Here is a 14,215-nt window from a genome sequence, read left to right on the forward strand (position 1 = left end):
TGCCCCACTGAGTTACTCCAGCATTTTGAGTCTATCTTTGAATTAAATCAACATATGCAGTTCCTTCCTGGGCACTATGTTGGTTGGTTTACTGAAACTTTGAATTTGACAATCAAAGAAACTCTTCAAATGTGATTTTTCCAAAACTTAGCAGAGCTGAGCACCACTCCATTGTGCAGAGATGATAGAACATGGATACTAAACTAGGACTTCTCATACACTGTAATTTATAATCTAGCAAGTAGGTGCTAAACAAAAATCTTAAGTTTCCTCTATACTGTTCTGTTCATATAAAATCAGGCTAATGGAGGAAACTGGATTATTATGTCTGACGTACATGTAATGCTTCAAATGAATCACCAGGGACCGAGTGAATAAGGATGCAGCAAGACCACATTTAGTTCCATTTAATGCTAAATCCAATGAAGACAAACTAAATGGCGTAATAGATATTCACCTGCAATTGAAGTGCTTCATGATTGTCCAGTCCTTCAACAATCGGTGCAAATCGTTCTCTGTTATTCTGTTCTGCGGCTGTGGTTATAGCTTCCAAGATTTTATCAAGGCTAAAGGATTATTGAAAATGTGTTATTAGCGTGCAAATAAAGCCAATTTCCAATTTAATTCTTCTCAACTACTGCAGATTTTCAAAATAAATCAATTACTGTGTTTATTGCACTGCTACACTCAAATTCATTCAGGATGATTTAAAAAGGATCAATTAAATTAAATCAGTAAAAGTAATTCCACAGCTCACATTCACAGAAAGAAAAACAGTAGAATAATACAGTTGGATATCAATATTGTGTTGTGTTATTAAGATTAAATGCATTAAAAAATAAATGACTACAAACATATCAAAGGGTGAAAGCAAAATCCAGTACAGTAACAGAGTAAAGGTTTAAGTGATTTCATAAATATCTGTAACAGATTCTATTTAGAAAAATGTTATTTGTTGGTAATTATTATTTTCAACTTCTGGCAAATCGTGTTACACAAAAAAAACATTTGCTTAAGTGACACAGTATGTATTTTCTGTAAACAAATTTCATTTAATTTTAACTGAATAAGAACAAATATTTATTACTTTCAAGAAATAACAGTTGAAGGATATTTCAACTGAGATACCATGCACTATTGGAGATTATTTCACGTTAAGTAGTTTACTGAAAACAACATAAACAGCAATGACAATCAAATCAAGATGAACATACAGCTTTAATTTTCAAAACTATAATAATTTAATGATGTTCCTCTGTCTTTTCAATTGCATCTTTACACTCTTCAACAAGACAGATGATGCAATATTTTTGAGAGTGGGAGCGATGTAGGGTTTAATTATTTACCTGCTTTTCTGCCCAAGGCCACGCCATCAACCACCTGAAGTGCAGGAATACTGGGTTTAGAAACCTACGATATGTTGCACATTGGGCAGATGGTAACTGCAAGAGTGGGAAGTCAGATGTGGGCAGTGATTTGAAAAAATGAGAAAAAATGCAGGAAGAATTTGAAGATTTGTGCTAAAGTCCATCATAATAAGCACCTAAGACACTCTTCCTTTCCAAAAAACACCAACTGTGGTTTAAGGAGAATGCCCAGGAGATCAGAAGATAATTAACCTCAAATGCAAGAAACCTTTAAATTGGAAGCACCCTTCCCTTCATTCCAGCGTAAACTATTTAGTCCTGCCTCACTATAGCCTTTGCTTGATGGGAACAAAATAGCCTCCTCTCTGAAGCAAAAACAATTAGATTGCCAGGCACCTGCAAAATTATGGTTCAACAGAAAAATAATGATGTGATGAACAAGCTAAACTAAACTAAGTATGTGGAAAACTGTAGCATCCAGCAACTCATTGATAACCATCAAGGACATCTGTAGTTCAATCACCCAAGGACCCATTCACAGATAGCTAAGAACAGAATCGAAGTAAGCAAGAATATAGAGGAAGCAGTTATCACCTGGTGGAAGAAATATTCAAACTACCTTATTAACCCTGACTTTGTCCTTGAAACTATTCCACAGCAATCTATTCACTGCCGCCCCAGATTGACATGAACAAAAAGACCATATGACAAATTAAAAACAATAAAATCTCAGGAATAGACAGTATCTGTGCTGAAGTTCTGAAACTTGACAGAGAGAAGCTTCAGTCAAAAATTCACAACTTCATCTCCTGCTTCTGGGAAGAGACAAATATGTGAGGAAACCTCAGAGATACAATAATCATTACCAGGCTCAAGAAGAAATAGGAATATGAGGAGAATCAAATATGACTCTCATTCACCACTTGAGAGCTTCTGAGGGACTGACTCAGAAATTGCCTAGAATAAGCAACAGCTAAATTAATTTAAAGTTTACAAATACAATTTCAGAAGAAAAGTTTATCACAGAATACCAATATATTAATGGATTTCAAAAGACAAAGACATTTGAACTCACATATTTTCTTCTCCAACGATGCAAACTGCAGAGAGAATTTTGACAATTTCGATCATCATGTTTGTTTGCTTTGGATCAATTGCTCTTGCCAATAACAACAAGCTTCTTTCATCACCCAGTATTCTCTGCAGCCCAAACTAAATGGGAAGACACAAAAACAGATTATAGGTTAGAAGATAATTCTGATAGCCTTATCGAGGTGCCTCACAAAATGTTTAATCATAATAGTCATAAAGGGAATTTCAATTTAATGCGAGTATATCAACATTAAATTTTCTTGAGCCAGTGAACAAAATGTTTATCATTTTGTCTTCCAGCTGCCCAAAGACAATTTGCTGCAACTGTTAAATAACAATGTTGCAGCAGCTTCTAAATATTTCCATCTGTGAACAGATTCAATCAAATTTCATCTAAAGATGGGCGCTTGATTTTTCATGTTATCTTGCAATCACAATACCTGACAGAAATTATTTGGCCAGCAAAAATGTTGTTATTTCCGATCCATGACCAAACTTTATAACCCCATGTTAATTGATCCATTTCTACTCCTCAAATACAAATTGCCTTCTCATTGTTGTTACTGCCTGTTAAATCTTTGGCTTCTAGTCCTTCAACTGGCCACAGCACCTGCAATGATTTTATCTAATCCATCAATATGCTGTGCAATTGTCATCAAAGTTCACTTCCACTGGCCCATTCGGTTTTATCTCTTTTACGTGGTGAGAATATATCATCATTCTGTTCTCTAATGTCAACACTTCAGTACAGTCCATCCCCACAGCACAGCAATCTCATAGTTCTCAGTACCCTCGCATCAGATTTCTCAGCATTAAGCAACTGAAAATCAATTTATTCCCAAAGTGAAAAATGATAAAGAACATTTTAAAACTCTTTTGCGTCATTCTGAAAATTCAATTGGTCTTAAGTGATCCTTGCAGCTGACACAATTTCCTTGTTGGGATGCTCTTCATCCAAGAACATGGATGAATTGTTGAAGAGGGGACAAACTGTGTAAAAAGAAGCTATCATTGATCACTCCCAGTACAAGAACCACCCTATCTTACAATGGACTTACTTTTATTCATTCTACTGCATCTAAGCTTAGCAATGATTCATGCCAATAATCATCCAAGACCACACTGCCCAAATCAAAACCCAAACCCTCCTCCTCTCAATGCTATCAATCCTACCAACTCGCCCACCTTCCAGCCAATGATATTCCCTGAATTCAATTGTATAACACATCAACACCAAATGCAACAATCCATGGGACTCACACTGTCACCACTCAAGCTATTCTCTCAGTTGATTGGACAGATCATTCTTCCCTTACAGCACATGTGGATAAATCAATTTTAATTTCATCATGCAACTGTTTGGATTAAAACCATCAACATCCTCAGCGAAAGTCTTATGTATCCCCTCTCCCCCTGGCCACAAAATCTTTGAAGCACTTCCCTCTGGAAGGTGACTCCGGACTGTCAAAGCCACCTCAGCCAGACATAAAAACAGCTTTTTTCCACGAGCAGTAGATCTACTCAATAACCAAAAATCTGTAGCCTCCTTTTACTCTGGTATTTTATTTCATTCACATGTTTAAATTATAATGTTTAATTCTTAATGTTGTGTATTTTATTCTTAATGGTTTACTGTATGTCGTGGTGTTACTAGCGAGCGGAGCACCAAGGCAATTTCCTTGTATGTGTACATACTTGGCCAATAAACCTATTAATTAATTAATTAATTAATTACTTCATTCATTCATTCATTCCCAGCACATCAAATCAGAATTCATGGCATGTTAACACTTTCCAGTGCTACTAAAGTCCCAAATAAATTTTAAGGATTCTTCGCAACCTCACGATGAACAACTGGAAAATGCATATTCTGGAAAATCATGTATTTCCCCTTTTCCACATTTAGTCTCATGAATATCACTCAAGTTCCTCCCTGGCTTCAGAGAGCTTAATGCCCAAATAAAATCCAGATCAAGACAATATTTTTGTTCAGATTTTATCACTACCACTAGCATCTTCAATGCTTTTCTCCAATTAACCACATGAGCAATATTATTCACACAATCTTGGTATAACAACTCCAAATATGTCCCTTCTAAAAGTAGTATGGATAATTAAACATGTTCGTATTGTTTACTTTGTAAGTAACAGATGTATAATATTCAGTGGGAAGAGTTTCTAAGTCGATTTTGAGTACATTTTGGAACATTCATTTAAAAGGCCAGTTTTGTGACATGGAACGATGTGGGACAAAATTCTAATATCAAAACAAGGTAATAACCAAATGTTGGTTTTCTTTAGACCTAAATTAATAGTTAGCTTCTTCAACAGACTTCCTTTAACATCCAGCGATACAAAGGGAAATACAGTTACATGTTATATCATATATTACTGCAGGACTTGTTGTCCTTTTTGTAAAGTAGCATTTGCAGTTCCTTGTTTCTACATTGATATATTGTTTATTTTTGTTAGAGTGCAGTGATTTACTATGACTTATTTATTTATCCCTATCTCATTTGTAATGTTTCTCCCTTTGTCCATTAACATCCATGACACATGCAATGCCATCCTTCACTTTGACAATTTTAGTTCCTGGTTTCATCGGGCTCGTTATCATAATGAACATCCAATCCCTCTGCACTTCAGATATATAGACAAACTACTGAAAGATGCCAGAGCAACAGGGGTGTCTTAGTGGGTGACTTTAACTTCCCCAATATTGATTGGTCCTTGCTCAGATCTCTAGGGATAGACGAGGCAGAATTTGAGAAGTGTATCCACGAGGGATTCTTGAAAGAGTATGCGGATAGTCCAACCCGAGAAGGGAACATACTGGATCTTGTGTTGGGAAATGAGCCTGGCCAAATGACTGGATCCAAGATTGCTGGAGTCGTGGACTGTGAGGAAAGCTGTCAAAGTATACAGCAGGATATAGATCAGCAACAGAAATGGGCATAGAAATGGCAGATGGAGTTTAATCTGAGCAAATGACACTTTGGGAGGCCAAATGTCAGGGGGAAATATATAATTGATGGCATGACCCTTAACAACATTGATGTACAGAGGGATTTTAGGGTCCAAGTCCATAACTCCCATAAGTGAAAGTGACAACACAAATAGATAGAATGGTGAAGAAAAGATACGACATATTCTACATTTTCCTTTATCTTCATCTCTTTTGATCTCTTACACTTCCTTATCTAAGTAACTCTATTTCTCCTGACGATCGGTCTGAAGAAAGGTCAAGTAGTTTCAATGGCTTCTGTGCTTATTAGAGATTTACTTGAGCTGTTTCACAGGTAACATTCTCAAACTTGAAACAATTGTATTGCCTGCATGCCCTTTTGATACATGGTAAATCACAAGCCTTACCTTGTTATTCATAAATGCTTTCAGACACTGAATGAGTTTATGTTGATTTTTTTTATCAATCATTTCTTGTCTAGAATAAAACAAATACAAAATGCATATTTACTTCAAAGTTTTTCATTGGTGATGGAAACAGATAAAATACATGCTTTGAACTGCAACATGCTAATTTAAATAACATCAATTTATTGTTCCAAGGGTCGCCTGTACAATTGCAAGAATAAGAATTACATTTTTAGTGGTTAAAGAGAAACATAGCTTGAATCAAAGTATATAGCATTTATTACAGCTCCAAATAGAGAATTATACTGAGAGGCGAACCACCCAGAGCACAATATACACAAAGACTAAAAATGTTGGTGAATTATTAGCATGGAAAATTGGGCATTAAGAAAGTGCTTAATGCCCAATTTGACCATAAAGTTTTTATAAATTGATAATGTATGGCATTCCAAAGGACACTCACACATTTCACTCTCATGAAAGACGTGAGAGTTGTGAGAGATCAGATGTGAGAGTTTTGACAGCATTTTAGTGAAGTCTTGCACATACAGCAAAAACATTATTTGTTTACAGTTGTAGCTATAAATGTCTTTGTAAAAAAGGGGCAAGAACTTTGACTGGTAAAGGAAATATGTGAAAGCAAGAGAGAAGGGTGTGAGACTGAGAAAGAAAAAGGGAGATTATCTGAGTGTAAGAAAGAGATTGATTGGCCACCTAGTACAACAAAGGACAACAAAGCACAAGAGAGTGATTGAAAACTGGAACTATAAACCAGCACAAACATTTACAGGATAGAAGCAAATAAAAATTGTTATAAACTCCAAATCACCCAATAATGTTAGAATAAATACAGTCATGTTAATGATTAACAACCCTGAGTATTCTATACATAATATTCCTAAATTTAATTTAAGTATTCAAATGCCTTGATGCAATTTAATTGTTCTACCTCTACTGTGCCCTCATTTAAAAACTTACTGTTTTTTATCCAATAGCTTCTCCAAAGCATCGAGCATGAGACCGAGTCCTTCATGACCAAAATTATTAACCCAGCTGAAAAACAAAACACATTTATCAATTATGCTGCTCTGTTTAAATAATCATGAATGAAAATATAGATAATTACATAATATAATATCCATTCATATTTATATTGGAAACTCTCCAAATCACATTAGCTCAAATTTCACAGATGATTTCAGAATGTTTAAAAAAAAAAGGTCCAACGTATGGCTGATATTAATGATTATGTTTAATGACAAACACATTCCAATAGTAAAATTTCAACAGATTATTTTGATTGTTACATATATCAGTTACTACGAAAAATAGTAAACAAACGGATTAGAAATATTCCCTTGAGCAATTCAATTGGTTCACTTTCACATTTCTAATCACACATTACACAGAATCAGAGTATACAGAAATGTGCCCTTTGGCTCAACGAGTCTAGCATTTATACTAATCATGCACTGAATTTTTCATTATGCCCTACCCCAAGATCCAACCACTCACCACATGAGTAGAAATTTACAGTGGCCAATTACCCATCAATCCACGCATCTTTGGGATGCAGGAGTTCCGTAGCATGATGGTGCAGTCAGTGTTGCCGCCTAACTGCTCCAGCAACCTGCAGTCAATTCCTACTTTGGCTACTGTCTAAATGGCTATGATGCTTATCTTGTAACCATTACGGCTTCCTCTGCGCGCTCGCTTTCCCACATGCCAAAAATGTGTGGGGTGGTAGGTTGATTGGCTGCTGTAAATTGCACATAGTGTGTCAGTGAGTTTTAGAATCTGGGAGTTAGAGGGGTGGATGGGAATGTAGGGAGAATAATATGGGATTACAATAAGATTCATGTAAATGAGTAATGATCAGCACAGACTCAATGGGTCTGAGACACGCAGAGGAAATTCACACAGTTAGCAGAACATGCAAATATCTCTTCAAATAATTTATTTCTAATGAATCATGGCTCACTGGTGGTTTTGTTGCTTTGGAGTCAGTTAAGACTATATCTTATCCAAACTGTTAATTTTTCAGGTCCCCGTACATTGTTTATTTTACTGTTTGGACTGTTTCTTCATTACCAAAGATAGACACAAAAAGCTGGAGTAACTCAGCATGACAGGCAGCAATTCTCATTTCCCTTATCCCTAACCAGTCTAAAAAACGGTCTCGACCCGAAACGTCACCCATTCCTCCTCTCCAGAGATGCTGCCTATCCCGCTGAGTTATTTCAGCTTTTTGTGTCTATCTTTGGTTTAAACCAGCATCTGCTTCTTACACTCTTCATTACCAAAAGGTAGTATCAATAACCATGCTTTCTCCAAACAAATCATCACTTAGAAACATAGAAACATAGAAATTAGGTGCAGGAGTAGGCCATTCGGCCCTTCGAGCCTGCACCGCCATTCAATATGATCATGGCTGATCATCCAACTCAGTATCCCGTACCTGCCTTCTCTCCATACCCTCTGATCCCCTTTGCCACGAGGGCCACATCTAACTCCCTCTTAAATATAGCCAATGAACTGGCCTCGACTACCCTCTGTGGCAGGGAGTTCCAGAGATTCACCACTCTCTGTGTGAAAAAAGTTCTTCTCATCTCGGTTTTAAAGGATTTCCCCCTTATCCTTAAGCTGTGACCCCTTGTCCTGGACTTCCCCAACATCGGGAGCAATCTTCCTGCATCTAGCCTGTCCAACCCCTTAAGAATTTTGTAAGTTTCTATAAGATCCCCTCTCAATCTCCTAAATTCTAGAGAATTGTTTATTCCCATACACTGCTAGTAAAGCTCAAATCTCCATTAACCTTGACTACAGTAAAATATTTTCTTTTGAGAACATACAAGATCCTCATAATTTTAATTCTGACATTATAATTTCCCTTGTGTTAGAATTTTTTAAATACAATATAATACTGAGACATCCACAATTTCAAAAAATTACGAATTGAATCAAAAAGTAACATGGGAAAATAATTTGCATGTTACTTAAATAATTATAAAATAATTCCACAATCAGTTAGTGCATTATTTGAAAAGTTGAAAATTTCTATTCAGACATTTTCCAATTAAAAATAAAGATACTGGATTTCCCTCTTCATTCTTGATTAGAATTTTTATGTAATCAAGTGTCCGCACTTGGCTATAACACTGAGTGCAAACTGATTTGTATCCTTGTGAAGTCTCCTCTACAACTTAAAATCCTCCTTTTTTTTACCTTGTGAAACCTCAAATATAAACCATTGCTTTGGAAGTGACACAATCAAACTGCTCAATGTAAGATGACAACCTGCAATAATCAGTTCCAGAGAGAAGCTATTTCCATCATCTTGCTTTCATACCAATTTATAATTATAAATATGATTGTGGAGAAATTGCAACCCAGTTAATACGAAAGGCTAGTCCTCAAGATCTTAAAATTGGGAAAATAAATCCCAGAGAATCCCATCCCCGAAATCCTATCAGAGAGGCACAACATATCTGCACCACGTTCTGCATAAATAAACTTTATGACCATATTAATTGTTCACTCACAATTCTTGTGATAGCAGAACTTTCATTGTGAACTTGCGCTGAAGCACTTGATTGTTTTTAACTGGAATTATATGTAATTCAAAAAAAAAGCCCCCTTTAACCAAAACCCAGTTTGTTACCTAACATCCAAAATTATGATTCTGGTACATCTAAGATTAAATGCAAAATTTAGATACAACATAAAAATTATTATAACTCATCTGAGGTACTGCATTCAGTATTGAGCATTGAATCACCAGGAGAATATTTTGGTTTTGAATGAGCCAACGATCTGATTTATCGGAATGATATAAGGTATCAGAAGGCGAAATAGACATGAGAGTGTTACAGAGACAGTTCAGGATGGGAACCAGTGAACAATGTTTTCAGTGTACAAAATATTGCATTTATTATCGAAACCTTTTTCACCAAAATGCAGTGGGGTACCTGTTGTCGGCTGTCCCTCAAAGTAAGCTGTCCAGCTACGGCACACTGCCCAATATGGAATTGTAGTATGAGCAGAGATGGTCTCTCTGCTCTTTTGCACTCTTAAGGTCGTTTGCTCCACTGCAATTATTTTCATCTCTGGTTCACGGAGTTAGACTTTGCCATCAGCCAGGCTTGTGCTGGAGCTGTCAGGCAATTTCAATAGCCCAGGGCAGCAAATTTGAGAGCTTTAACAAAATTTAAGACAGCAACATCCTGGTACACAAAACAGTGCTTTGCTCCTGCAGCAGTTATCTTTAAAATCATGCCCCTGAACAACTCATGAAGATGTTTTATTTCCGTGTTAAAGAAGTTATCCAAGTAGATGATTATACTCAAAAGTACACAGTGCTGGCGTAAGCGTCAGGTCAGGCAGCATCTCTGGAGAACATGGATAGGTGACGTTTTGGGTCAAGACCCTTCTTCAGATATTATAATATTGTTCACACTATTATCCAATTCAGGATTATACTATTGTTTTCTGGCCAATGCCATTGATCAGGGAGATGTGATAAGGTCATTAGACTGAGGGTAACAAAGAATTATAGATAATAATGTTGACTAACAAACAACTGAAATTGGTCTTTGTTTACAAACTTAATAAATATAAAGGGCACAGTGATTATTAGATTATTAGATTACTTTATTAGATTACTAGGAGGGGGCCACTTTGGGATTTTCTGAGGCCATGAAAGTGTCACAGGAACGAAAGTCACCCTGCCTTTTAATTACTCTTTAACGCTTGCAAATTGACCGCACATCGGTTTCTTTTCGTTCATTCCCGGAAAACATCCCCTGCACAAACCTCTTCTCCGGCTTCCTCCCGCTGTGTGGCTAACTTCAATAGCCATGTGTCCTCTCCACGGGCCTCCTGGCCGTTCCACCTCCATAGCTTACTGCTTGAGAATCTTGCTTCAACGAGGCCCATGGTCTGTTCGCTCGCTGGCTGGCTGACGCTGGTCGAGTTGATGCCGGGCTGCAGGACTGGCAATGCCATCAGGTGCTGCCGGGTCTGGAGATTGCAGGGACTTTGCCCATCGTGCATGGATGCCCATCCCTTGGAGAGATAGTCCCTGTGTGATGATTTTTCCACACGTTGGTAGTCTTGGTTTCTTGGTTTCTTGGTCCTCCAAAATATTCCAAATGGAATTTAAACTGGAGGTGGTGGAGGGAGGACTTAAGCCAGAAAGGGATTTTGGGAAGAAAGAGCTACCTTAAATTTAGTTGCATCTGGTTGGGTAACTATGGTAGTGTGAAGATTATTCCATGCTTTAATTGTGGGGGGAAGAACGAATTGCTGTACACATCTATCTTGGTAGCTGGTATCTCAAATTGGATCGAATGCCCTTGTCTGCTCCTAATTGGTTTGGGTTTGGTGTAGGTTTTGTGATCTATGTCGTTGTTGGCTCAAGAGTAACTCGGGAGAGGAACTTGGTACATCGCAGAAATGAGAAGTAAACGGCAAACTTAGACATACACGTCGGAACTCGTTGAAACTCGTGAACATAAACTTGGAATCTCGTAGAAAACCACGAGTTGGATTTTTTCTTTTACTCGGGATAACTCGTGAGTGGACTCGCACCGTGGGACAGGGCTATTACAGTTTTTTTTGTGAATTGGTTCAATGGATTTAGAATGTGGGAGAATGAGATGACCTGACAGTTCATATGGGAAAAAGGTTTTATGATTCAGTAAATTATTGAACTCGCAATCTGTCAATGGTGGAAAAAAAATCAGGAATGTTTTTAAATTCCCACGACTATGGTATGTTCATCCAGTTTGATAATCAACTTCTCTGATATTGTGATCTTTGTGAAAATGTCATGAACTGATTTCTGTACTTTGACAGGTCCCTTGTTTACTCAGTGTATTTTTTTTAATCAAACATTGTTTTCTACATTCAGCATCTCATGTCATCCCAGGAGTTTCAAGAAAAGCTGTAAGTTTAACCACCTGCAGAACCTCATAAAAATGTTCAATGTAAACTGGAGCAGAAAACATTTGTACAACATTTCAGAGTAGGATTTCAGGGACTGCCCAGTTTGTGTTTTTAATTTAATAAATGTATTTAAAAATAAGGCAGAAACTAAAATTGGTAAGCAACAAAGGTAAAATGTGTGTAAAATAATTTACAGCTTTATTTATATTGCACGTGTTATTAGGACAAAAAGTGACACTCTAAAATACTATAGAAATCAACCTCCCTCTGCAGTTTGAGAGGGAGAATCTGAAAATCAGATGTATCGGTATTACTGTGGAGTAAAGGTAACTACAGAGGCATGAGCTGGCCAAAGTTGATTGGAACGAGACCCTAGTAGGAATGACAGTGCAGCAGTGGTAGGAGTTTTTGACAGTAATTCTGAGGACAGGGGATCTTTTTATCCCAAAGAGGAAGAACATACTTAGGGGAAAATTAGGCCACAATGGCTGACAAAGGAAGTTAAAGATTGTATAAAAGCAAAAGAGAAGGCAAAGATGAATGGAAAGCTTGAGGATTGGGAAGCTTTTAAAAAACCAACAGAAGGCAACTAACAAAGCAATAAGGGAAAAAAAGATGAAATATGAAGGTAGGCTGGTCAATATAAAAGAGGATATCAAAAGTTTTTTTCAGATATTCTCCCCGTTCTAAATGGGGAGAGGATTCAGACATCGGAAGTGCAAAGGGACTTTGGAGTGCTGGTGCAGGACTCCCAAAAGGTTAATTTGCAGGTTGAGTTGGTGGTAAGGTAGGCAAATGCAATTCCAGCATTCACTTCGAGGGGACTAGAATATAAAATCATGGATCTGATGCTGAGGATTTACAAGGTCACATTTGGCATATTATGAGCAGTTTTAGGCCACATCTTAGAGAAAGCATGTGCTGACATTGGAGAGGGTCCAGAGGAGATTTATGAGAACGATCCCAGAGATGTTTGTGTTAATGTATGAGGAGCATTTGAAGACTCTGGGCCTATACCTGCTGGGGTTTATAAGGATGAGGGGTGATCTCACTGAAACCTACTGGATAATGAAAGGCCTAGATAGAGTGGACATGGAAAATATGTTTCCAGTAATGGGAGTCTAGAACCAGAGGGCACAGCCTCAGAAAAAAGGACGTAACTTTAGAATGGAAATGAGAAGGAATTTGTTTAGCCAGTGGGTGGTGAATCATGTGGAATTCATTGCCACAGACAGCTGTGGAGGCCAAGACATTGGGTATTTTTCAAGTGGAGATTGATAGATTTTTGATTTGTAAGGGCATCAAAGGTTACGGGGGAAACCGAGACAATGTGGTTGAGACAGAAAAACAGATCAGCCATGATTGAATGGCGAATAGACATGATGGGCCGAAAGGCCTAATTCTGCTCCTGTGTCTTATGGTCCTACCTATTTTAATAATAGAAACAGAAAATGCCAGAAATACTCAGCAGGTCACTATTCAAAGGGTTAACTCTATTTCTATATCCACAAACCCTGCCGGATCTGCTGAGTATTTCCAGCATTTCCAGTGACTGGAATGCAATGATATTGCTAACACATGAGTTTGGCCAATCTAAAAATTGATTATCTGACATTTATCAAATATTGGAAAGGATATTGCATGCAAATAATCAACATTTTATTTAAATATCACAGGACATATGTAAGTTCAACAAAAAGAAAAGCTACTATCTGGATCTTTCACAAAGTGTAACAGGTTCCCTTCAACTGTTTTAATGCATGCTATTATTCAAAACTAGAAAAACGACATGTCAAAAACAGGAAAGCTTGGTGTCAATATTATTGCGTTATTTTGCACCAAAATAGCTGTCCAATTAGTCTTACCACCTGTCTCTTTTCTGATAGTATTACAGGCACTTTCTACTTTTATGCTTTAGTTCAAGTCCCTTCAGAAAGTCACCTCTCGTCATATTATTTTCCTGATCGTAAAACTCATCATCCTTTGCTGACTGACCATTCACAATATGCTCTCCTTAAATATTTAACCTCAATGATTGAGAATCTCCTTTTAACTTTCTCAGCTCTCTGGAATCCACAATTTCTTCAACAAGATTTTGACATAACCCCACATAAAAAAACAGAAAACACTGGAAATATTCAGCTGGCCAGGCACCGTCTAAGGAAATGACAACATCTAACATTTTAGGTCCTCAATCATTTATGAGTACTGGAAGAAGGAGAAAGCAAATTAGTTTTCAGTAGCAGAGAGGTTGGGAAAGGATCGGCAGAGCAAAGGAAATATCCCTGGTTGAGTGATACCAAATGATTAAATGAGGAAATAGGGACAGCAATCAGAATCAGATTATGCTTCTTTGCCTGTGTAATGTGTTACTAATAGCAAGACTGTGAAACATGACCAGAAAGTCTGACTACACAAATAGGAAAAGAAAAACTATC

General features: G+C 37.2%; 1 protein-coding gene across 4 annotated transcripts in view; it reads right to left on the reverse strand.

Annotated features, from left to right (window-relative positions):
* Nucleotides 1-14,215, reverse strand: part of diaph2 (diaphanous related formin 2) — a 624,067-nt gene that overhangs the window by 433,853 nt on the left and 175,999 nt on the right. For all 4 annotated transcript variants that reach the window (XM_033030391.1, XM_033030390.1, XM_033030392.1 and 1 more), the window contains 4 exons: nucleotides 6,810-6,884; nucleotides 5,832-5,901; nucleotides 2,443-2,579; nucleotides 458-566 (listed from right to left, as the gene is read on the reverse strand). In XM_033030391.1, the coding sequence (XP_032886282.1) occupies nucleotides 458-566; nucleotides 2,443-2,579; nucleotides 5,832-5,901; nucleotides 6,810-6,884 (391 nt within the window). The remainder of the gene's footprint in view (nucleotides 1-457; nucleotides 567-2,442; nucleotides 2,580-5,831; nucleotides 5,902-6,809; nucleotides 6,885-14,215) is intronic.

This window comes from Amblyraja radiata, chromosome 12, assembly GCF_010909765.2.
Source record: "Amblyraja radiata isolate CabotCenter1 chromosome 12, sAmbRad1.1.pri, whole genome shotgun sequence".
NCBI lineage: Eukaryota > Metazoa > Chordata > Chondrichthyes > Rajiformes > Rajidae > Amblyraja > Amblyraja radiata.